The sequence below is a fragment of the Oncorhynchus keta genome, chromosome 34 (assembly GCF_023373465.1).
Source record: "Oncorhynchus keta strain PuntledgeMale-10-30-2019 chromosome 34, Oket_V2, whole genome shotgun sequence".
Lineage (NCBI taxonomy): Eukaryota > Metazoa > Chordata > Actinopteri > Salmoniformes > Salmonidae > Oncorhynchus > Oncorhynchus keta.
Window position 1 is genome coordinate 69,434,339 of NC_068454.1, and position 26,797 is coordinate 69,461,135.

The 26,797-nt window shown below is 42.8% G+C and overlaps 1 protein-coding gene across 1 annotated transcript in view; it reads right to left on the minus strand.

Annotated features, from left to right (window-relative positions):
- Positions 1-26,797, minus strand: part of LOC118371074 (t-SNARE domain-containing protein 1) — a 138,155-nt gene that overhangs the window by 70,156 nt on the left and 41,202 nt on the right. Inside the window, exons 3-9 of the mRNA XM_052494581.1 lie at positions 26,456-26,533; positions 26,119-26,188; positions 17,014-17,104; positions 16,818-16,892; positions 16,570-16,626; positions 13,198-13,365; positions 3,153-3,225 (exon numbers count right to left, since the gene is read on the minus strand). Coding sequence (XP_052350541.1) covers positions 3,153-3,225; positions 13,198-13,365; positions 16,570-16,626; positions 16,818-16,892; positions 17,014-17,104; positions 26,119-26,188; positions 26,456-26,533 — 612 coding nt within the window. The remainder of the gene's footprint in view (positions 1-3,152; positions 3,226-13,197; positions 13,366-16,569; positions 16,627-16,817; positions 16,893-17,013; positions 17,105-26,118; positions 26,189-26,455; positions 26,534-26,797) is intronic.

A 26,797-nucleotide genomic window follows, 5' to 3' on the forward strand; every position in this document is an offset into this window, starting at 1 on the left:
CTCTCTATCTCTCTCTCTGTCTCTCTCTCTCTGTCTCTCTCTCTCTGTATCTCTCTTTCTCTTTTGTTGCTGTTGATTCCATCAGTTCTGGCACAGCGTGACCTGTGTTTTTGTTGAGTGTGTCACCACACGGAAGCAGAGGCTTTGTCACAGAGAAGCTACTTTCAATTCCACACCCTCTAAAAAGCACTAATCCAAACTTCCTGGGTTTGTTGATTTCTCAATTTACCCCTCTACCGCTCCCCCGCTGCTCTTCTGGACACCTCCACATGCCTCAGCCCCCCTAAAGCCCCATCAGCTTATTCAGACCCAGCTTTTATTATACACATAAAAATACAAATCTCACCATGTGCACAGCAGCTACAGAAAAGCAAAAAAGGCAATTTACCTGATTCTATTTCAAGGTTGAATGGGAGAGAGAAACATTATGTATGTGGTCCATAATGGATGTGAAAAAGACTACAGCAGTAGAGTAGTACAGCTCTCAGGTACTTGGACATAGCACCTTCACTCTGTATACTGGTAAGCTGAACACCCTCTCACAGTTACCACCTCCACCATCTCTTAAAGCCATCATGTTCATCGTTACACACTCTAGCACTTTCCCACCACATCAATGTTCCACTTCCCTCTGTATCCACAGTCTCAATGTATCCACAGTCTCAATGTATCCCCCGTCTCAATGTATCCACAGTCTCAATGTATCCAGACTCAATGTATCTAGACTCTCACTGTATCCACAGTCTCAATGTATCCACAGTCTCAATGTATCCCCCGTCTCAATGTATCCACAGTCTCAATGTATCCAGACTCAATGTATCTAGACTCTCACTGTATCCACAGTCTCAATGTAACCAGTCTCAATGTATCTAGACTCTCAGTGTATCCACAGTCTCAATGCATCCACAGTCTCAATGTATCCACCGTCTCAATGTAACCAGTCTCAATGTATCTAGACTCTCAGTGTATCCACAGTCTCAATGTATCCACAGTCTCAATGTATCCACAGTCTCAATGTATCCACAGTCTTAATGTATCCAGACTCAATGTATCTAGACTCTCACTGTATCCACAGTCTCAATGTAACCAGTCTCAATGTAACCAGTCTCAATGTATCCACAGTCTCAATGTATCCACAGTCTCAATGTATCCACAGTCTTAATGTATCCAGACTCAATGTATCCACAGTCTCAATGTATCCACAGTCTCAATGTATCCACAGTCTTAATGTATCCACATTCTTAATGTATTCACAGTCATAATGTATCCACAGTCTCAATGTATCCACAGTCTCAATGTGTCCAGACTCAATGTATCTAGACTCTCACTGTATCCACAGTCTCAATGTATCCACAGTCTCAATGTAACCAGTCTCAATGTATCTAGACTCTCAGTGTATCCACAGTCTCAATGTATCCACAGTCTCAATGTATCCACAGTCTTAATGTATCCACATTCTTAATGTATTCACAGTCATAATGTATCCACAGTCTCAATGTATCCACAGTCTTAATGTATCCAGACTCAATGTATCTAGACTCTCACTGTATCCACAGTCTCAATGTATCTAGACTCTCACTGTATCCACAGTCTCAATATATCCACAGTCTCAATGTATCCACAGTCTCAATGTATCCACAGTCTCAATATATCCATGATGTATACCCTCATAATCATACTAAAATATATCCTCCCTATATCCTCACATGAAGGACGACTACAGAAATTGAAGACATAAATCTAATGAGATTGTAATGGCATTTTACTAGTGTATTCAATTTCATCAACAATTGACATTTAACTTCTTCGAACTCGCCACTATTTATTTCCCCTTATTTTCCCTGTGCTCTGCATGTGAGAGAAATGAGAAGGGACACTGAATTTGAAAAGAGAGATTTCCTCCTGCGTGTTCACCTCAGAAAACCCTCTCTCTAAAGGCCAAACAACAAACAAGTCTTATTTCTGTCCTAACGCACATAGTCAGCACCATCCGGAACTTATCTAGGAAACAAAAGTGCCATTTGTTTAAATATTCCCTTCCATAAGGCTGAACATTATTCACTCTAAATGTTAAGTACCCTAATTATGGATAGAATCTGGGATAAATGGTGTATTGCTCTCCAGTTCCTCTGTGTTTATCGCTCGTTTCCTGTTGCCTGCTCTCTTGTAGCATTGTGTCTGTGAGAGTTGGAAACTTGGCATGAGTCTAAAGTATAATTCAAATCAAATTAAATTGTATTTGTCACATGTGCTGAATACAACAAGTGCAGACTTTACCGTGAAATGCATACTTAAAAAGTAAGAACATTTGAAAATAGATCAAAAGAAAAGGTCATCGTACTCTAGATGGATTAAAACAGCCATGCTCAGGGCCACTCTCCCACACAACGGACCAATTAGAATAGAATAATAATAATTTTCCTTCGTTTATGAGATCTCAACCTCGGACACACATGCACACACAGAAAAGGTACACACACATACCAGAGACACATGTACAGCAGAATTTGGTTTGGCACACACACTGATATGCACAAGTATGATCAGTCATGCTGCTTCCTTTATGCCTCCCTTGTTCCTCTTTCTCTCTCTTTCATCCAGTCTGCTGCAGCATCTGTACACACCTCCACTCTCCTGTCCTCCTTTCTCATGTTTTTCTCTTTCGGTGACTAGCGTTCCATATCATCCCCCCTGTCTCCAGTTCATCTCTCTGCAGGGTGATGGTGGTGTTGTTGTATCTCTCTGTCTGTCTGTGCGTTGAACCACACTTTGCCTCTCTCTGCCAAGTCTAGATCAGCGCTGGGTTGAAGGACTTGTTTATCAATAACAGAAGACTGGGACATGCTGTCCTGTCCTCTAACCATTGTTGTTTTTGTAACCCACCTGTCTCTCAAGCAAACCTTTACTACGTGTTACGGTTCAAAAGTTTGTTTGATGGGAGTCCTGAGGTGATTCATTAAGTCTGCCAGCTCATGACGAAAGAGATGCTGTAATGTTGGTCAAAATATCAAAGGGTTTACAAAGACACAGAGAGTAAAAGACAGACAGAGTAATATGCAGCCATGCATGACTGCACACAGGAGCTCAGGCAATCCTAAATACACACACGCGTACACACAAACACACACACACACACACACGTGATGTCTCACCTATGGCATCTCCCTGCTCGTGCACCATACTGGCCAGATCTCGCATGATTTGGCTGACATCCAACATGTCCCTCTGTAAAGGAAACAGACAACGAAGGGTTAAATAAAAACATTATACTATAGAGGTCGTGGGCCAGCCGCATTCCCGGGCTTTCTTCTTCTATAGTCCCGATGGATTCCCAAAAAATAGACAGGGATATATATGTAAGTCAAAAAATTGAACAATTTCACGAAATATCTCGAAACTACTCTCTGAGAAGTCAACGGCTCAATTTCAGCCGTTTTTAAAAATCTAAATATCAAATCATTTCTGGGAAACAATTAATAAGTACTGTCATTGTTTTCAATGAAAATGGTCAAAAAGAATCAAAAATAGCTTCGTAGCAAGAAGCATTTAGCATTACCAGGCAGGCCAAAACTCCACAAATGCAAAATGAGCTTAAATTTCAAGCTGTCTTGTCAAACAGCTCTTACACTAAAAGGGTATTATCGTCATTTTCACAATTTCACAGTATTATTCCAACCTCATAGTGTGGGAATATTTATAAAACACAGCTAATCTAGTTTTTGACTGCACTGCCTCCACCACGCTAAGCCCATTAAAAACTAAATGTGCATTTGTGTTTCATATGAAACTATTTCAATGTGTATGGACACAGTAATTGATAGTGTTGTTCACTTATGTTTTCGTTTCAGTCAGTGTGCAGTCTGGCCACTGCAGAGAGAGAGAGAGAATTACCACACTGGGTGACCTGCACTTTTTTCCCTCCTCGCCAGTTTCCTGGCTTTGAATCGGTTCACTGTGTATCAGCTCAAAGCAATATGAAGGCGTATAAAACCTCTGTCTATCTCCCTCTCACAGGTCCCCCTTTCCTCCATTATAGCACCATGCAATCACAGCTGCGTTTGTATAGCCTCACCCACTGGGCCATCCATCACAGGTGTCTGATATTGCTGTGGAAACTGGCAGCAGCCATCCTGGCTCTTGGCAAACACCATCTGGTTGAATCCAAAATGGCCTCTGGCAAAACCTCATGACGCTAAAGACTTTCTTGCTGCTTTCGTTTGGGCAACCCTCTCCATCACACAGGAATAGAATAACAACACATTTATTTTACCTGGCAAAGCCGTTGCTGCCAATCTCAACTCAGTTCATTACAATGACAGAATGCTATGACAAAGTCATGAGTGAGAGTGTGAGCAGAAGAGAGAGAGAGAGAGCGAGAGAGAGAGAGAGAGAGAGAGAGAGACTAGCCTCACTAGCCTCAGCCCTCACCTAAACGTAAAAACAACTAACAAAACCTCATCCAGAGACATCACTATTTCACTGAGATTACGGTTGGTTTGGCGATGCTGATTGCTGTTGGAGACAGAGTGGTCGTTCCACCAATTCTGTGCCTTTTAAGAAGTGTAACTTTGTCCAAAAAATGTTTGATTTCACCTAATTTTAACATTCTGTCATAAAGAGCACATTTCCAACTTCATAAAAAAGGTAAAAGAGGTAAAAAAATTCAAATGACTATAGTAAGTCCTGATAAGTCCTGATTCAGTGCCAAATAAAGTAACAGGGTTGACCGTAACAGGGTTGACAATTTAATTTTAAATCAGCCATGAATCCATGATAGGGAGAACGGAAGCTGGTTGTGTGCAACAAGGAGTGGCAATTTAATGCAAGTTTTACAACAACAAAAAAGGTAATTGCTAAAACATTTCTATCCTGCCTATCTACTTCTAGCCTGCCTATTTTTTCAGATCCCTTCCGCCCTGGGGGTAGAGTGGGAGTGGACAGGCTTAGGGCCAGATGTGTGCCCTTTTCCATATTTTATAGGGTTATATTAAGCTCATGGCCACTCTTCCACCATTGGCCTCCCAGCGCCTGGTTCACTCGGTTTTAAACAGGAGGTCCTCAGTCTACCCCCACACCCACACCCACACCCACACCCACACCCACACCCACCCCACCAACCATACACAATGTCCCACAGAGAGGGTTGACCCATGCTGGGATGGGGACAGGCTATACTCCATATGCTCTGGGGCACTTCCTGTACACTTTGAATTAATTATCAACAGACAAAATAACAATGACCTCAAAAGACAACCAGAGTCCTTTGAAATACAAATGTTGGGAAAAGGTTTTAAGGTATTAAGAACTGGAATCCTACTCTTGCCCAAGTCTATTCATTGTTGTCCTACCCTGATCTGTTTCACCTGTCCTTGTGCTTAGCTCTACCTCCCTCCAGGTGTCACCCATCTTCCCAATTATCCCCTGTGTATTTATACCTGTGTTCTCTGTTTGTCTGTTGCCAGTTCATTTTGTTTAGTCAAGATTACCAGCGGTTTTCCCTCTGTTCCTGTCTCGCTTCTGTTCCTGTTTTCTTGTTTTTCCCGGTTTGGAACTTTTCTACCCATCGTTCTGTACCTTTGTCCCACAACTCTGGGTTACCAACCTCTGCCTGACCTGATCCTGAGCCTGCCTGTAGCCCTGTACCTTTGTCCCACAACTCTGGGTTACCAACCTCTGCCTGACCTGATCCTGAGCCTGCCTGCAGCCCTGTACCTTTGTCCCACAACTCTGGGTTACCAACCTCTGCCTGACCTGATCCTGGACCTGCCTGCAGCCCTGTACCTTTGTCCCACAACTCTGGGTTACCAACTTCTGCCTGACCTGATCCTGAGCCTGCCTGCAGCCCTGTACCTTTGTCCCACAACTCTGGGTTACCAACCTCTGCCTGACCTGATCCTGGACCTGCCTGCAGCCCTGTACCTTTGTCCCACAACCTGGGTTACCAACCTCTGCCTGACCTGATCCTGGACCAGCCTGCAGCCCTGTACCTTTGTCCCACAACTCTGGGTTACCAACCTCTGCCTGACCTGATCCTGAGCCTGCCTGCAGCCCTGTACCTTTGTCCCACAACTCTGGGTTACCAACCTCTGCCTGACCTGATCCTGGACCTGCCTGCAGCCCTGTACCTTTGTCCCACAACTCTGGGTTACCAACTTCTGCCTGACCTGATCCTGGACCTGCCTGCAGCCCTGTACCTTTGCCACACTGCTCTGGATTATCGACGCCCTGCCTGTCTTGACCTGTTGTTTGCCTGCCCCTGATGCTGTAATAAACATTTACTTCAACATAGTCTTCATTTGGGTCTTACCTGAAACGTGATAGTAGTCTTGCTAGCAATTCAGCTCCTCTTTCATAAATCATGGTGGTTTAGAAATGTCCCATGTCAGTTTGTCTATAGTATGCAGTGGTGTAAAAATACTTGCAAGTTCTACTTAAGTAGTTTTTGGGGGTGTATGTACTTTACTGTTTATATTTTAGAATACTTTTACTTCACTACAATACTAAAGAAAGAAACATTTGAAATTTGAATTGATGATTTATGATTTATACTTTTACTTTTGATACTTAAGTATATTTAAAACCACATGCTTTTATATGCTTACTGAAGTATTTTACTGGGTGACTTTTACTTGAGTAATTTTTTCTCTTAAGGTATATTTACTTTTAGTCAAGTATGACAACTGGGTCATTTCTCCACCAATGAGAGTATGTCAAAGTCACGGGAGTCAGTTGTTTGACTCTTCATGTCAATACCACATATGTTATGGTGTTTCTGTGATGCAATAGACAGTCGACAAACAGAGCTCTTGTAAGAGGCAGAGGGGCCTGTATTTGTTTCATGTGAAATAAATGTCAGACAGATGCAGACATCAGTTCCATCTGACACAGAGGCCACCGTAACAACACCAGACACACAATTAAACTGCACGCTGAGATAAAGGAGACAAAAACAAGCGGCTGATTGACAGGTCCACCGGTCGCCACCGTTGTTCCATTCCTCATGTTCCTGAGGTCTAACAAGAGTCTGGGTCGGGATGACACCGCCAGAAATTAGATCTGACTGATATGAGCATTGCCATGAGAGATTGCAGGTTGAGTTGATTCCAAAGGCTTAGAGGTGAAGACAAGACCAGTCGATTGGCTGATAGTACTTTAGTGCACACTAAGTAAGGAGAAAGTGGAAGAATAGGACTGTATTCTCCTCTGTAGAAAGCTGATGTACCCTGTGGGATCCATCCCAGTCATGGCTCATATATTTTGGACTTTTCATAGGACACTTTTTAGAGACTTTTTTTGAGCTGGTTTGAGAGGGCAGTCCTTGTCGTGCTGAGAAGAGGGACATACGAAGCCACTGAGGAGACAACAAATGCATGGTCCCAAACAATGACTCAGTTTTTAAACGGGACCAGCAATACTCTAGAGGGGCATGAATATGCTGGAATTGAAGTTCCTGTGAGAGTTAGAGTTGACCAGGTGTAGAGATCACCTCTGGTGTCTGCGGAGTGGAAGGAACTCAACTGTGGGTTAGTGAAGCAAATAATACCCTCCTCCTTCAGGTAAATGATAGCAGCACCAGAAATAGCACCTCATTGGGTATGCAACTCAGCCACGACCAACGAACACAGCCACATGGCTCAAAGCACTGATGGGTGGCTGGCATGGGCACCGCCCCCCGAGGAGGAGTCTGGGAGATTCAGGGCTCGCTCCATCACCCTCCAACAGGTGAGCCACCCACCTGTCCTTTGTGTCCCAGCATACCTGTCAACCAGACTGGAACAGAGGGGAGGAGAGACAGAGACAGAGACAGAGACAGAGACAGAGACAGAGACAGAGACAGAGACAGAGACAGAGACAGAGACAGAGACAGAGACAGAGGTGAAAGACATTGAAATAGCTCTCTGAGAATTTTCTATAAAACGGATACTTTTTGTCTGAACATAGATGGGGTAGTGCTATATGTACGTATGTTGATTCTCAGGTGCAGACAGACACTGGTTGAAGAAATGGACCACGTCATTACTGCCCTGCGATGTCTGTTCTCATCCTGGCACCTTGAGATGATGTTGTATTCACCCTGCACAGTCACATTACTCATCATCTGCTGTCAACACTCGTCATTTTCTCCTCTCTTCTTCCCGCTGAACGCTCACTAATTTTCTCATTTTGAAAGGACGGCTCCTTCTCTTCTTTGAAAGCTCAGCGCCAGTCCATTTTCTGCTATGACTTTCAATCAGGCAGTCAATTTGAATAAAACACATAAAACATGATTGATGTGTCACGCCCTGATCTGTTTCACCTGTCCTTGTGATTGTCTCACCCCCTCCAGGTGTCGCTTATTATCCCCGCTGTATTCATCCCTGTGTTTCTTATCTCTCTGTGCCAGTTTATTTTGCCAACTCAACCAGCATTTTTCCTAGCTCCTTTTTTCCAGATTCTCTGTTTATTCCTAGCCCTCCTGGTTTTGACCCTTGCCTGTCCTGACGCCGAACCCGCCTGCCTGACCACTCTGCCTGTTCTAAACTCGAGCCTGCCTATCCCCTTGTACTGTTTGGATTCGGACCTGATCACTGAACTCTTGCCTATCCTGACCTCGAGCCTACCTATCGCCTGGTATTGTTTGGACTCTGACCTGGTTTATGAACTCTCGCCTGTCCCAGACCTGCCTTCTGCCTACCCCTTTTGTTATAATAAATATCGGAGCTCAATCATCTGCCTCGTGTCTGCATTTGGGTCTCGCCTTGTGCCTTTATATGATGGATCGTGGCCTTTCTCCCTGTCATTATCAATAGTTGAAAAGGAATGTTCCGTAGACTAGATACAAAGGCACTTTACTGTAGCTGTCATCACCATAACATGAAAGTACCTTGAAATCACCAACCCCTTATGACAAGGCATTACAACACTGAACATCATGTAAATCCATTCTACAACCATCTAGATATCTGGCGGATGAAAGTGTGAACCAACAGACCTCTCTCTCTCTTTCCTCCACCCTCCCCTTCTCTCCCTCCTTTCCCCCCTCCTTTTCTCCCTCCTTTTCTCCCTCCCTCCCTCCCTCCATCCTTTTCTCCCTCCCTGCCTCCCTCCCTCCCTCTCTGATAAATGTGTTAAGCACTGATTGAAAATTCTCTCCATATCTAACCACCTCAGCCCAAAGGCATCGGGCAACCGGACACAGTGTCACTGCCACAGCAGAGAAACTGTTAAGCAGATTTACATGCACACTTACTGGTGAAAAGAAGAGGGAAAACGATGACATTTTCCCACATGCACTGTCTTTCAAGGGGCTGAAGCATGAGATGTGTCTTTGTTTTGCCCTTGCTGAATAAACGGTTTAGAATGTAAAATCAAATGTTGCCTTTCCTTCAGCTGTCCAAATAGGATAAGTAATCCTGTCCAAATAGGATAAGTAATCCTTCTCACCCCTCCCCCCCTTTTAAGATTTAGATGCACTATTGTAAAGTGACTGTTCCACTGGATGTCATAAGGTGAATGCACCAATTTGTAAGTCGCTCTGGATAAGAGCATCTGCTAAATGACTTAAATGTAAATGTAAATGTACCTATTTTGTTTGTGTGTCTCCATGATGAGGAGGAAACTGTATGTCGTTGTGATTTCTTCCTCCACAATACGGTCAATTTTAGGGAGGTGTGTATTTCATATGCATAGCCTTTTATGGTGAGGTTACCCGTCCAAAATTGTAATCAATAATGTAATTTATGGATTACCCAAACTCAGTAACCTAATCTGATTATTTTCTGTTACATTAGAAGAAGACAAAAATATCCATCAGACACATTTGTTGTGTCATCATAGTGCTGTCTGACTTGTGGTCAGACTCGCTCATGTGGAACAAACTTTAACTTGCGCCTTTTTTCAATGCTGAATTGAATGTCATTGAGAAAACCGAAAGGTGTTATAACATATTTTTTCACAAAGATCCTTTCTGAATTTAAAAGTAATCCAAGATGTAATCATCTAGTATTTGAAAAGTATCTGTAATCTGATTACAATATTTTTTATGGCAACGTGACTGATTACAGTTAGTTTTTTGTAATCAGACTACATGCAACTGATTGCATATAATCATCTGGGGATCCTGTAACATCCAGAACAAGTCCCACATATTCCTATAGGTCTGTGCTATGCAGACCATTGATGTTGCAGTTCGTTCCTACACATACTTTAAAATCATGTGCAAGATTTAAATCAATCTGTTTTTTGTTATTTTTGACCACACCTGAGAGCTGCATCTAGCGCATGCTATCTTTGTGCGCTGCATGTAGGGGGCGCTACCTACCTCCAAGGGCAGAGCATCAGATTCACTGTCCTGTGGATGCATTGGTAGGAGAGACACGCTTTGCCGTTTTTTTACCTCTTCACAGGGCCAGGTGTTGTATTCAGATTCCCCTTGAAAGCTGTCCTCTGCTTTGCCCTGAGCTTTTTTATGAATTCGTTTTGATGAAATGATCTTCGTTGAAGACGATCACGGTGTGTGTGAGGGGCAGCTGGGAGCTGGCAGTATAGATGGTAGAGGCAAAATAAACATCCGCCACCTAAGCCTGATACTACCTTATAGTCTATCTTCTGTCTCTCTCTCTCTGAGCATTTATAATAATATCATGGTAGTCAAGGACGATAGGCCTGAATTGAATTACCCATCCCAGAAGAATGTTAAACATAGAATGACTAGAACAGTGTAAAGCCTCTCATGCCACAGTAATCTAACTGCACCTGCAAAGAACATCACACTGCTTGCTTGCTCTTCTTGATTCGGCTCATGCCGAGTCTTGAACCCAGGACCTCTGCCTTGCTAGCACGCGTGACAGCCCTCCTAAAGAGTCTTACCAGTCGGCGCCACGCAAAAAGCTAGCTATTAGCTGGCGCAAGTGGGGACACTTCAGGCTGAGGAGTAAGTTTCACACATCCCCATGTGCTACACATGGGTACATCCAATATGGTTATTATTTTTCTATGGTGTCAAACTCCTCCTGACTGATCCCAGTGTTGGTGTGTAATATGTAGAGTATCCTTAGTGTAGGTAGCGGACCGTCAGAAGGAGAGAACCACTGTATAACTTCCCATGTTCCCCATCGGTCCCTGTTTGAAAACTGCTGCAGTCTTTATCTTCCATTCACAGCGAGAACGCCTTGCCTGAGTGCACACCCCCCCCCGCACACACACACACACACACACACACACACACACACACACACCCCCCCGCACACACACACACACACACCCACGCACACACCCCCACACACACACACACACACACACACACACACACACACACACACACACACACACACACACACACACACACACACATGATGGAAAACTACCCCAGGCAACAGATCAACGTGTTTTTTTCTCAGAGGGGAAGTGCTGATAGTGTTTTCCTTGGATAACAGCAGACAGAAACTGATCTTAAGGTCCTCAGGGAGATGGATGGAGAGAGAGGAGAGAAAGTGAAAGAGGAGAGAATGAAAGAGGAGAGAGAGAGAGAGAGAGAGAGAGAGGAGGGGCTTTGGAGAGATGGGGGTGGGGGTTATGGACAGGGAAAAGCCCATTGTCAGATATTATTAGGCTCACCAAGGTACACCATGAGGCCCCTCAGCACCTGCCAGGGAAGTCACTCTGACATTTATCTGTGTGGGTATGACTAAAGCAGAGGCCAGACAACCCTGTCTGGGCTACCAATCAAATTAATCTCTCCATCTCAGTGCCTTTCTGAACAACCAATTATCATGACTACTGCCATCTCAGACTTCTCCACACAAATGAAGCTGTAAGTGGTGTCTGAGGCTCATTCAGTAGTTTGGTGCTTTTGTACCACTCAATGAGGACAGATTGATGCTGCTACTTTTCCAGTCTTGTTCGGAAAAGGCTCATGCGATGTGGCTAGATGAGGTGATTCTGAACATTGATGTTAAAACCTCTGAAAGGTCTGACTGACTACAGATACACACAACTTCCCCCCAAAATATTGTTATTAGTCTCCAAGTCTTTTCACACATTGCAGTGGATTGTAAACTCCCTTCAACGCTGGAATGGGCTGTATCAGTATTTCTAAAGCATGCTGTGTGAAATTCTGGTCTCCTTTCTTGAATGTTGTCCATATGTTATCGCACCACTTAATCAAGTTGATTAAAGCAATTACAGTGTTTCTTTTTCTTCTCCCAAGTCTTCTCCACAGAGTACACCAAATACACAGAGGGACCCATAGGATGAACCTACGGTCAGGAGATGCTGATAACCAGTATCTGAAACCTCTTTGAAACGAGACCCATTCAAGTCACCCACAGCAGAGTGATCCTGTCGTTTAGAGTTCACATCTATCTGGTTTCACATCTGTCTCAGACTCCAGCGGAAGAGAGGGAAACAGCTGTTTGGGTGGAATCAGACCTGGGCTGCATCCTAAATGCTACCCTATCCCCTATTTAGGTTGCTACTTTTGACCAGAGTCCTATGGGTTTGTTGTGCATTAAATATGGAATAGGCTTCCATTTGGGACGTTACCCTGGAGTTACCTGATGTGATGCTTTGTATTTCAAAATGAGCCGTGAAAGGAAGTCTGGTGAACATTGTAATTCCAACCACACTTAGGTAAGAGAACAAACAAGCCCGTAAAGGCGCCTAGGTAATTGGGTAGCGTTTCATATGCAGAAGAGATGGTGAAAACGGCTTCAGTACTGAGACATAATACTAATAGGTTGCCCAGATGGGAGGTGGAGTCTGGGATTGGCTGAGTGTTTATTTACTAAAGTAGTGTGTTTTTATTGACCTCTCTGAAGACAATAGAGTTGGGGCAATGCACTCTCTGGCCACTTTGTAAACGACAAGCTTTATCAGAATATTTGTTTGTATTTTAGTTCGTTTTTTCAGAGTGTTTCTCTCTCCATGCAATCTACGGATACTCTGGGCACTTTTGGCTGAAAAGTGTTGTAATCAACTAAAGACACGGCTACCAGATCAAAGCTGATGCTAGATAGATGCACTTACTGCCCTTACTACTGGCAAATAGATTACATAAACGTTGAACACTGCATAATTTAGATAGCAAACCATTCATTTGAAAGCCATGGTGCCATTGGAAAGTAGAAGGTTTTTGCCCGTTTCTCCTCAGGAACGCCGAGACTTTAAGGCAGGGTGTTGTAAACTAAGGTAGAGCACGTGGATGTCTGAGCTCCATACCTCAATCTGCAGCAGGGCCTCTTCTCTCTGGCGAAGGGCCTCCACGTCTTCCTCACTGATCTCTGAGAGGAACGCTTGCTCCTGTCCATCCCCCCCGGAGCTCTCTGCTGCACCGCCAAACAGGGGACCCCCCTCCTCACACAGCTCTGCAAACGGAGTCTGGGGACTCTGTGCTCACACGCACATACACACACACACACCCACACGCACGCACGCACGCACGCACGCACACACACACACACACACACACACACACACACACACACACACACACACACACACACACACACACACACACACACACACACACACACACACACACACACACACACACACACACACACACACACACACACACGCACGCACACGCACACTCAAGAACAGACAGACAAACAAACATGCAAACAAGAGAACATTATAATTAGATTTGTTTTGAGAATAACAACGTACATTGCTTCTGTCTTGCACCTCTTTCTCCCTGACTCCACTAATGGCCTTGGCCAGACAGTGTGATTCACAGCACAGGGCTAACCCCTGGCTGACTCATGGTCGTCTGTGCTTGCCATGATCTGAGTCACAGTACCTGAGTCAACAGGAGAGGCCAGACAGTGGGGGAAAACATCCTGCGTCCCCGGAATACAATTTCACGTCAACACAACTAGAACGTTTTACACTTTAAATATATCACTCTAGACAGCTGCCACCCCGTCTTCACACTGTTTACCCAAGTTCAATCTAAAAGGACTAGGACGCCTTTCTTCTCTGTGCAGGCAGTTTACTGAGCTCGCACTCCTTTCAGCATGCTCAATGGGAACGTGGGAGTCGGTCACTGAAAGAGGCCCACATTGATCTGCTAATTTTGACCCCTAATTGCATATGTATGACATTGATAAAACCCTGAGGTGGCTATTGTTTTTCCTGCCCACAGTGTGACTCATCCAATCATCCTGTCGTTCCTCTCTTACTGTGGGTAGCTTCTTCAGTACGGAGGTGGGAGGGGCTAGAGGAGGGCCATTGTCTTTGGTCTGCCCACTCAATGTGAACCACACAGCCTATCTGCTCTGCCTTCTGTGCTGTTCTTGCTTTTTGTTGTCAGTGAATATGCACCATCTGCTACAGTAGTGTTACTGACATCCGAGGTATGGGTCTCTTGGCCGGGCTATACTAAATTACAGACCAACTGCTTTTCCCCAAAACTGCAGAAATGTAGTGATTTGTGAAGAAATCTTCCTTATTCACATTTCTGAAAAAAGGAATAACTTTCGCGGTTCATTGAAGTTTCTTTCTTCACTGAAGATAATCACTGTTACGTAACCTGTCCTGATATCTGTAGTCTGAGACGTTTTCCTCTTGAGCCAGCATAATGAAAAGACCTTGATGAAATTGATTCAGCAGAAAATAAGCCTTAATAGATAAGCCTCTGGTGTCCTGGTGCTGTAGGGTTCAGGGGTGTGTAAAGAGAACATTGATACTAGTGTCTTCAGTGGGGCTTTATACCTGAGTTTGTGTATTCTCCAGCGGGTCATTTGAGTTCAGTATGATTTCAAATGAGAACTCTTTCAGGGAAAGTTAGGGATAATGTGAAATATGTTTCAATAACATCAACATAAGTTACAGATTTTTGCATTGATTTTCAGGCCGCGCCCCTACTTGACATGATCGTACTGATATTATTCCAGGACATTACAGTGAAACCATGAGGAAGTTTAAAAGGTTAAATGAAGATCAAGCAATGACAGCCTAGCTAGCAGCATGAACAGCTAAATGAGACATCACTGTAAAAAATATCTGGTTGTTTTTACAGTAACTTACTGGCAGTGAGTTACCTGTAAGTTAATGTAAAAAAAAAAAAAAAGTTCTGTATGTACTTCACAGCAATGTACTGTTAAACATTTATTCTGAATTTACGGTAATATACTGTACCTTTTTGTTACAGTAACTTACAGGTAACTGGATGCCAGTGTCACATACAACACAGTAACACTACACAGTGCATCATAAAGGATGTCTGAGTTTCTCATTAGCTTTATTGAGTGCTTTTGATAAGGATCAGTGCAGTGTTGTTATTTCTGGTGTGATGTATGAATAAATTCAATCAGGATTTAATTGTATTGTGAAGAGGTAAAAAAATAATAATAATCTCAGTCCCTCTTAGAACTCATAGAAATGTGACACCTTCAAAATGATTCACTGTTCATTCATCTCTGACTTACAACAAATGACTTTGGTGTATTGTTGTTTTAGTTGTCTCCTCTCCTGTCCCCAAAGGTGTTCTAAGAAGGCTATATATCTCATGTAATCATTTGTACTGGATGTCTCCACGGGAGACAAAATACTCCTTAGATTTGGGAAAAGAATGACGGATTACACAGAAGAGAGAGAGAGAGAGAGAGGTCTCCAGGCACAATGCTTTCTGGTGTATCAAAATGTTACCTGTTATCTGACCTCAAGACAGTTATTATATGGTATAGCCCATGACTATATGTTTAATCATAATGTAGACATACTAATTGTCATGATTTTCCACTGTATGTGAGTGAGTCCGTCTATTTCTGTGATGTCTGATGGAATATAGACCAGTAATCTGAAAGTGATAGTTACCAATGAAAGCGTAAAAAAAGGTGGATAGATAGAATCGTCACACGGTATCAGAGTCCTTCTCTTCCTTTGTTTTACCTCAAGTTATTTTTATCTAGTTCTTCTAGGCTATACTGTCTGTGGCTCATATTCAAAAACCAATCTATCTGTTGTCTCCTCTCTCTCTCTCGATCTTTCTCTCTCTTCCTAACTTTCACCTGCCTCTCTTCCTCAGTGAAAAAAAAGCAGGCTCATCCTATCACAGATCTCTTATCATCCCACCTCCTCCCCTGAAGGGATGGGAAGATCTGTGTTGATGCAGCCGGGACAACTATGTCCTGCGGAATGTACATATATTGCAGCTCAAACCCATAATGTGTCTCTCCCTTTTGAACTTTTGAACTGACATAAAAATACAGATCATTTGTTGAAAGACAGTAGCAGTACTGAAGGGACTTGGATGTATGGCTAATAAATTGTCTGGGAGTGGAGAGAAGAGAGTGAGAGAAAACAGAAAGAAAAGGGAAGAGAAGAGACGGGGAGAGAACTAAGAGAAGAGCGAAGAGAAGGGAGGGGGAGAGAACTGAGAGAAGAGCGAAGAGAAGGGAGGGGGAGAGAACTGAGAGAAGAGCGAAGAGAAGAGAGGAGACACTAGACAAAGCTTCAAAGAACCTCTCATAAGAAGGCAATCAAACAAGGAGAGCCAAGCTTATTATCTTTGTCTCTAATGAGCGTTGTCACCTTCACAATGGAACAAAGGACAGTACAGACTGATACACTGTGCATCAAATTCACCTGCTTCATTTCTGTCTGTGCCGGGGGTAGCAAGGCCCTCGAACGGTCTGCAATTTTCTGAAGAGACACAAGAAGAGAGAGAGAGCACAAGAGCATGAGAGAAGCATTTAGTTCATATTGTACAACATACTGTATGTTGCAGCCGGGTTGCAAATCAACTCTTTATGTTTCATGTCACAAGGTCACCATTCTCTAGAGAACAACACCCCACCAAACAGATGAGATGACATGAGGCAATGCAAGGGAACCTTTTGCAGATCTCCATAGCGTTGAACCGACTCTGAGAGTCCTGTCTTCAGTCTAGTCAGATGAAGATGATCTTGCTGTGAAAACAAGGAGAAAAGATTGAAGATTAATGACAATTATCTTAATTTATGTCTCTGCTTCTGTGTATTTAATTGGATACAAAGTCTGGAAAAATAGATGAAAAAAAAGCCTTTTAACCCGTGTAGAGCCAGTGATGATGTCAGAGAGTTGTTTGATGAGTTGACTGGTGCTGGTGATGACATTGTTGGTTTGCTGCTGTGTAGAATGTCTGGAATTGAAGAGAAAGAGAGCCAGAGAGAATGACATAAATACATAGAGAAAGAAAGAAAAATAGTGAGATAGAGAAGGAGAGAGTGAAAGAGAGAGAAAGAGACACACATAGTCTTTAGCCTCTAAGGTGGTATGAGTGGGGTTATTCTCGGGGTCGTGAACTCTGGAGGAAGTGGCAGGACATGGTAGCTTTTATCCCCTGCCGCTGGATTCTGGAACGAACAGAGTGCATTCTGGGCTGGCCAGGGCAACCTCTCAGAGTTCCATGGGAGAGATAAGTTCAACCAATTAAGTGAATCAATATTAACGACAGTCTGACAGAGAAAAGGTAGGGCTAGGCCCTATCCAGTGGCACAGTGAGGGGCACTGGGTGTTCTTTCTCTGCCAGGGATGAACAAATAGGAGCTACCCAGGCTTTCACCATCAAAAAACACTGAAACGTACAAACTACAGTGCTGCCCAGTGTTGGGAGGATGGAGGTGCGCTCATTATGGCTATAGCTTTAAGCCAAGGACAATATGGATTTTTATGTTGAACGAATGAACCCCAATTATTGTCTACAAACATATTTATTATCAAATAGTGGCAAACGTGTGGATGGCGATTCAACTGATAAGTATAATTTTAGACAATTCAACTTACAGTCTGTCACTCATGGCTCAATTGGCCAAACAGTACATTGTGAAGACAACACAAAAAGATACATGCCTTCAGTAAGTTTACTGATTTCAGACACTCTTGTAATTGTGGAAATCATATTCAAATCTCTGATAGACAATATAGTCACATTTGCATGCTCAAAAACATTTTCTTGCACTAATATCAGTCCTGACTGCCTGTACCGTTTCACATTTCTTTTCAATGTCTCCTCCCACACACTCATTTACTGAAGCATCTCTGGGTCCTTCCATGAGAGTGGTGCCTTTTGCTTACCTTTGATATTATCAGTCGAAATTGTGCACCAATATTGTATTTTAAACGCATGTTATATTACATAAAATGTCCTTTAATATAGACCACATGAAAAATGCAATACATTTCTTCTAGGAAGATTGCAAGCCACTTAACCCCCCAAACAATCTCAAAATGTTCACCATCATTGTAAAGACCTAGTTATTTTGCTGCTTTGATGAAGTCATTTCTGAAGATGATTATTTATTTCATGTGATTAGTGTCCCTCATTTTATGGTCAACCCTGTTACATGAACTGAACTCTAATTTTATGGTCAACCCTGTTACATGAACTGCACTCTCATTTTATGGTCAACCCTGTTACATGAACTGAACTCTCATTTTATGGTCAACTCTGTTACATGAACTGAACTCTCATTTTAAGGTCAACCCTGTTACATGGACTAAACTCTCATTTTAAGGACTGAACTCTCATTTTAAGGTCAACCCTGTTACATGGACTGAACTCTCATTTTAAGGTCAACCCTGTTACATGGACTGAACTCTCATTTTAAGGTCAACCCTGTTACATGAACTGAACTCTCATTTTAAGGTCAACCCTGTTACATGAACTGAACTCTCATTTTAAGGTCAACCCTGTTACATGAACTGAACTCTCATTTTAAGGTCAACCCTGTTACATGGACTGAACTCTCATTTTAAGGTCAACCCTGTTACATGAACTGAACTCTCATTTTAATATGGTGAAACTATTCCTTTTTAATGTTTTTCTTTTAAAGAAACAATAAACAAATCATAGTCTATAAGCAAGTGAGCTTGTTCTGCTCTTTTTGGCCATTTTCTGGTGTTTTATGGTGCAAAACTGAGCATAACACATCATCCCTGCTACCCATAGATAAGCAGGACAGAAATGTTTTACCAACTACCTTTTTTTTGTGAAACTTGCATTAAATTGCCACTCCTTTTTGCACACAACCAGCTTCCGTTCTCCCTATCATAAGGGAATTCGTGGCTGATTTAAGATTAAATCGTCAACCCTGTTATGGTCAACCCTGTTATGGTCAACCCTTTTACCGTCAACCCTGTTACTTTATTTGGCAGTGAATTGGCACTTACTATAGTAATTCTTAAAATTTTACCTCTTCTTTTTATGAAGTTGGACCGAGTTACACTTCTTAAAAGGCACAGAATTGGTGGAACGACCACTCTTTCTCCAACAGCAATCAGCATCGCCAAACCAACCGTAATCTCAGTGAAATAGTGATGTCTCTGGATGAGGTTTTGTTAGTTGTTTTTAAGTGTAGGTGAGGGCTGAGGCTAGTGATATTGTGTTGGGGCAACATGGAGGATGAAACTGAACTGGTTGAAATTAAACTGTGTCTGTGAGCTCATATGACCTTAGAAATAAGCAGTCTGTCTCAACAGAACCTCTCTCTCTCTCTCTCTCTCTCTCTCTCTCTCTCTCTCTCTCTCTCTCTCTCTCTCTCTCTCTCTCTCTCTCTCTCTCTCTCTGGAAGGCTAAGCAGAAAGTCATTGGAGGTGACTGATTGCAATTCACATGATATTTTTACATACTTTTCTGCTGCTGAGCCCCTACTCTTGGGATCTTTGTGGGGGCGCCAGTGACTAACAGATCTCGATAGCTTTGTAATGTGATACGTCAGAAGAGAGTGAGAGGGTCCTCTAGAGTGGGCGATGTGAACCGAGAGTTTGGCACAACACACTGCTCGGTACAGTGGCATAAACCTACACAGATGATCCATAGCAACTAACTCTCTAGAACAGGTGCAAACTGACTCATAGATGATCCACGGGAATGAATTAAAACAGGTCATAATGGATTCTTATGTTTAGTACATGAAGCATTGGAAGATGATGATAATGTTGATGATAAGTGATGTGTTGTACATTTGACGTGTTATTTGTTGCATGGTTTTAAGTTAAAACCATTGCAGTACAGGTTATCCCAATCCATGTCATACAGTGAATACAGTGTAGGCCTGAGGACGACATAATTATATATTCACCTCCTGTGTATTAACTCCTATCATAACTGCAGATCCAAAGGCACAGTCCTTCTCCACATAGATCAGTCATGTTGTTCCTGTTGTGGCGTGATGGTGCACGAACTAGCCGTGAGTTTACCGTAATCCTGTGGATGTCTGAGAAGTCTTTGACTGAACCGTTAAACGATGACACATCAGTCAGAGGTTTAGCCATCTTAGTAATCCCTTTGGTTCCTGTGTGTGTGTGTGTGTGTGTGTGTGTGTGTGTGTGTGTGTGTGTGTGTGTGTGTGTGTGTGTGTGTGTGTGTGTGTGTGTGTGTGTGCATGCGCATGTGTGTGTGCGTGTGCGTGTGTGTGTGTGTGTGATTGTGTGTGTGTGTGTGTGTGTGTGTGTGTGTGTGTGTGTGTGTGTGTGTGTGTGTGTGTGTGTGTGTGTGCGTGCGTGCGCGTGCGTGTTTGTGTGTGTGTGCATGTTTCCTTTACCTACCTAAGACACAACAGAGCTTATTAGTGCTACAGATTTAAATCAATGCAGGTGGATTTTATTAGTGACAGTATGCAGGTGGATTTAAATACAAGCTTATTAGTGACAGTATGCAGGTGGATTTAAATACAAGCTTATTAGTGACAGTATGCAGGTGGATTTAAATACAAGCTTATTAGTGACAGTATGCAGGTGGATTTAAATACAAGCTTATTAGTGACAGTATGCAGGTGGATTTAAATACAAGCTTATTAGTGACAGTATGCAGGTGGATTTAAATACAAGCTTATTAGTGACAGTATGCAAGTGGATTTAAATACAAGCTTATTAGTGACAGTATGCAGGTGGATTTAAATACAAGCTTATTAGTGACAGTATGCAGGTGGATTTAAATACAAGCTTATTAGTGACAGTATTTAAATACAAGCTTATTAGTGACAGTATGCAAGTGGATTTAAATACAAGCTTATTAGTGACAGTATGCAGGTGGATTTAAAAGCACTTAGAGCACACTTATGATCCAGCATGGTCAACCAACTCCAACTTTCAGCTGCATCAGGGTAAAATGATTGACTAGATATTTTTCCTGGTTATTATAAGTACCTCAGCCAGCCCACAGCTACGGACTCTAATTAACCCAGGATACAGTATCTGCTCCACCCACCCATTTAACAGCAGCTTTTACATGTGTTCTGGTACTACCGGTCTTGCATGAATGGGCGAAGCAAGGCTGTTTTCATGAGTGGTTTGAATGCAGAGTGACAGAGACAGAGCATAATAAGTAATATACCAAAAACACAGAGGTCATATTTTCTCTGGCTTTAGGGGGCATACTTGAAGCTCAACTTATTTCTCCCTTCAGAAGCTCGCGTGACTGTACTGTTGCTTGGTCTTCAACCTCGAGATTGCTCTCTCTCTCACTCTCACTCTTTCTCTCTCTGAAAAAACAGGAAGTCTATTTTCCCACTGTTTTCCACGAGGTTGTCTTGGTTCTTCCCACAGTGGCCAGAGAATTACAATGACATGGCCCTGGTTCTGAGTTCACTAATACACTGAGGACTGTCTGTCTGTCTATTTTTCCCCTCATTTCCTCTCTCCAGATTTAGATCAATATTTGAGGACTAGGGTGGGGAGGTACGGAGAAGGTCTCTCTAGCCGTGTTCATCCCTGGGTCTCTATATCACGTTCTGACCATAGTTCTTGTGTGTTTTCCTTTTTTTAGTGTTGGTCAGGACGTGAGCTGGGTGGGCATTCTATGTTGTGTGTCTGGTTTGTCTATTTCTATGTTTGGCCTGATATGGTTCTCAATCAGAGGTAGGTGTTAGTCATTGTCTCTGATTGGGAACCATATTTAGGTAGCCTGTTTTGTGTTGGGATTTGTGGGTGGTTATTTCCGTGTCTGTGTTTGTTTCACCACACAGGACTGTTTTCACATTTATTGTTTTGTATATTTGTAGTGTTTTCTCGGTATTCGTCTTTATTAAAGATGTTTAACCCTAAGCACGCTGCGTTTTGGTCCCCCTCTCCTTCCCAGGAAGAAAGCCGTTACACTCGACAGGGAGCACCAGGACAGAATGTACTGTACATCAGACCTGGATTCAAATCATATTCAGAATCCTACCTTTTAGTGTTTGATTTATCCCAGCATTTCCCAAACTCGGTCCTGGAGACCCAAAGGGGCACGTTTCGTTTTTTGACCTAACACGCCACAGCTGATTCAAATAATCAAAGCTTGATTATGAGGTCATTATTTGAATCAGCTGTGGAGTGCTAGTGCAATAAAACTAAATGTGCCCCTTCGGGTCTCCAGGAACGAGTTTGGGAAACGCTGCTCTAGACTGTCTGGACAATCAACTTGGCAGATTTTGCAGTCGTGTGATTGTTTCATTGTTTGCATTGCGCCACTTAAACTCAGTCAAGCCCTGATAAAGTATCTGAAATGAATTAAATAGTACTTGATCTCAGGTCTGATGTACTGTGCAGTATGTTGTCTCCAAGATAGGCTAGAGGGCACCAGGGCAACACCAGGCTCGGAGGCCAAGCCTGCACAGACAGCACCAGACACTAAATCAATGTTCTTATTGCAGATCTCCACAACACGGTCTAGGGAGATTTGGTGGATTTAGAGAGTATTTGTTCAAGGCCTCTCACGCAAGCATGCATGCAGGCACTACAGCAGTAGTATATAGTTTCTTCTTCATCCCTCCTTCAAGCCTTGTCTATCACTCTCTCTCTATATCATGCGATTTCATGAAATTAATTGTTCCATAGTGCTGTCTTTAAAAAAACTAAATAGAGTATGATTATATTGACTCAAATAAACCGATGTAGCATTGTAGAAAACAAATTAGTTTAGTGGAAAAAATAAATTATGTTTCTACATATTAGCACAGGGCTAATTTAGCTAATGGTCTTCACAGTAAATGTTTTTTCATCAACAAATAGAAGCATATTTGACATGTTTGTTTTATCAATAATATATTTCACAGCACATTAGTTTGGTGGATTTTGTAATAGATGTGAATTTAGCAGAATATTTATTGACTGTAAAAAGGCAGTATAGTATGGTAGTACTGTGCAGTTATGTGTGGAGGTTCTTTATAGGAACATCAGTGTGTCTGATGTAACACTATTTAATATCCCATCAAAAATGTCATCATATCATTTTATAGCCCCATGAAAAAAACATAGGGGTTATTTGCTAAAGGTTCTTGATAGGGGTTATTTGCTGAAGGTTCTTGATAGGGGTTATTTGCTGAAGGTTCTTGATAGGGGTTATTTGCTAAAACTCCTTGATAAATGTGGATCTGTCTCTGCAAGATAAAAGCCCTGGGTACATACAGTAATTGACAAAAACGTTTCCTACAGTATCCTCCATCTATAGCTCCAGTGTCTGTACTGTAATGTACTGTACTTTGTGAGGGCTTTGCTGTGGGGAGCCCGTGGCAGAAGGTATGCCTTATGGCTGGTTGAGGAGAGGCTCTCCGAGGCCCTCTGCGGCAGTTGGCCTTCTGTCTGTCTGTCAGAGCAGAGTCTGTTGCCGCCTCTGTTCTCCTCTCTTCCCTCTCTTCTCCTCCCTCTCTCCTCTCCTTCATCTCACCTCTCCTCCCTCTCTCCTCTCCTTCATCTCACCTCTCCTCCCTCTCTCCTCTCCTTCATCTCACCTCTCCTCCCTCTTCGTCTCCCCCTCTCCTCCCTCTCTCCTCTCCTTCATCTCACCTCTCCTCCCTCTTCTTCTCCCCCTCTTCTCCCCCTCTCCTCCCCATCTCCTCTCCCTCTCCGCTTTCTCCTCTCCTTTAAACAGTGTCCTCGTCCTCTGGTGGGTTACGGACAAGTCACCACAGAATGCCTAATGCACTAACAAAGACAATGACACTCAGAGGGTGGGAGCGATTAATCCACTTAGACTTTTGCTGTGTGCATTTCCACGATTACAAGGACGGGTCCAATTCTATTAACCGTGAGATTGTGGTTGTAGCCGGGAGTAGAGTGGTAGACCGTGGGTGCAGATGGTCGGTTAACATTCTTAACCAGAGGCACGAAGGACATGTGTTTTGATTTGGCTTCTTCTCTCTTTCAAAGGCGTTTGTGTGTAAAATGTGCCCACGATTACAATAGTAGATGAAGACAATCCTCTCTCGTGAAAATTTTTAAAAATCCACCCCATCAATCATCCGCCCTCGCTACAGCGTAGCCTAGTGGTTAGAGCGTTGGACTAGTAACCGGAAGGTTGCGAGTTCAAACCCCTGAGCTGACAAGGTACAAATCTGTCGTTCTACCCCTGAACAGGCAGTTAACCCACTGTTCCCAGGCCGTCATTGAAAATAAGAACATGTTCTTAACTGACTTGCCTGGTTAAATAAAGGTAAAAAAAAAAAAATTACGTTACGGTAGTTGCTTGAAGTGGCAGTGAGTAGCCGTGAGTATGTGGCATCCACTCAACATGAAATGTATCTTACTGCACCATTCAACAATTCAACTGTACCATTCAACCCTTCAATTGTACCATTCAACTGTACCAATAACCATTCAACTGCAACATTCAACAATTCAAATGCACCATTCAACCCTTCAATTGTACCATTCAACTGTACCAATAACCATTCAACTGCAACATTCAACAATTCAACTGTACCATTCAACCCTTCAATTGTACCATTCAACTGTACCAATAACCATTCAACTGCAACATTCAACAATTCAAATGCACCATTCAACCCTTCAATTGTACCATTCAACTGTACCAATAACCATTCAACTGCAACATTCAACAATTCAAATGCACCATTCAACCCTTCAATTGTACCATTCAACTGCAACATTCAACAATTCAAATGCACCATTCAACCCTTCAATTGTACCATTCAACTGCACCATTCAACCATTCAAATGCACCATTCAACCCTTCAATTGTACCATTCAACTGCACCATTCAACCATTCAACTGCAACATTCAACAATTCAAATGCACCATTCAACCCTTCAATTGTACCATTCAACTGTACCAATAACCATTCAACTGCAACATTCAACAATTCAAATGCACCATTCAACCCTTCAATTGTACCATTCAACTGTACCAATAACCATTCAACTGCAACATTCAACAATTCAAATGCACCATTCAACCCTTCAATTGTACCATTCAACTGCACCATTCAACCATTCAACTGCACCATTCAATAATTCAACTGCACCATTCAGCAATTCAAGTGCACCATTCAACTGCACCATTCAACCATCATTTCAAGACACTAGAATACATTACTACAGCTGACACAGAGGGGTCACATCACATGGAAAACCATTTTGTTTCTAGTAATTCAGAGCAGTGAGCCCAGATCATTGTGTATAATGGTTCACTTCCTGCATCAATATTGATGAACAGAAAGCAAAAGAAACACACACACACACACACATCCACACGCACGCACGCACGCGTGCACACACACACACACACACACACACACACACACACACACACACACACACACACACACACACACACACACACACACACACACACACACACACACACACACACACACACACACACACACACACACACACACACACACACACACACACAAAGAGTCAGACAGTGTAGGTTTCCGAGGTGGTCATAAAAAAATCTTGATAGAATTGATGACATGCAAGGCAGCACAGTGGGGTGTAATGCATTTTAAACAGACACAATCATCTCAGATTGGCCACTTTGTCATCAGGCAGGAATTTGGTAATTGCTGGCAGCTCAACGAAAACAAGTAGAATCAATATCAGCTATGAAAAAGGAGGTTGAAACAAAGAGAAAATATGCTCTGTTCTGGAGCTACTGGGTTTAATGTGACCCTCGGCATGATTAAAGGACAGACAGACAAGCAGCATGAACACTCAGAGGCTATGTATCAGGCTACACTTTATCTGTAGCTAATGCATGGTTGCAGCAGTATGTGATGTCAATAACACAGCAATACATGGTTAGTGTTCAGACGGTTGGTTAATTGAGGGAGGAAGCCGTTGATTGACTCGCATGAGTTGCACACTAATGTGTTGATATGAATATGTAAGTACTTTAATTTCCGTGTGTATGTGCGTGTTGTGATTACTCACAGGCTCTGTCGCAGTTCAGCAGTGTCTCTGGACGTTCCTAACGATTGAAGACTCTTCTCTAATGCTACAACTGAGATGAGATGGGGAGGAACATATAGTATTGTAAACATCAAAGACGTTCAAGTGCTTTTAGAGTAATATCTCAAAAGTAGAACAGGAAAGACACACACACGCACGCACGCACGCACGCACGCACGCACGCATGCACGCACGCACGCACGCACGCACGCACGCACGCACACACACACACACACACACACACACACACACACACACACACACACACACACACACACACACACACACACACACACACAAACATATTTACAAGACTCACCATTTGCATTGATCTGAAAAATGTTGGAGGAGGTCTCTTGAAACACGTCTTGCAGCTCTGAGGAGCTGACCTGTGTTGCTTGGAGAAGACATGATTTCAGTTCGATGGAGCATGATAAAAACATACCAATAACAAGGCAGATATTTGAGATAAAACACAACAATGTTCCATCATGAAATGTGTTACAGTGAATATGGGGTTTAGCCTTGTCCAGGACTGTAATCTGGGTCCATCGACTATGAACCAAACACCTTAGGTAACTGCTAAATAGCTCTGAGGGAATGTACACTGTTTTCCTGATGACATGAAGGTCATGGACATGTCTTTGCCTCTTCAGTAGTC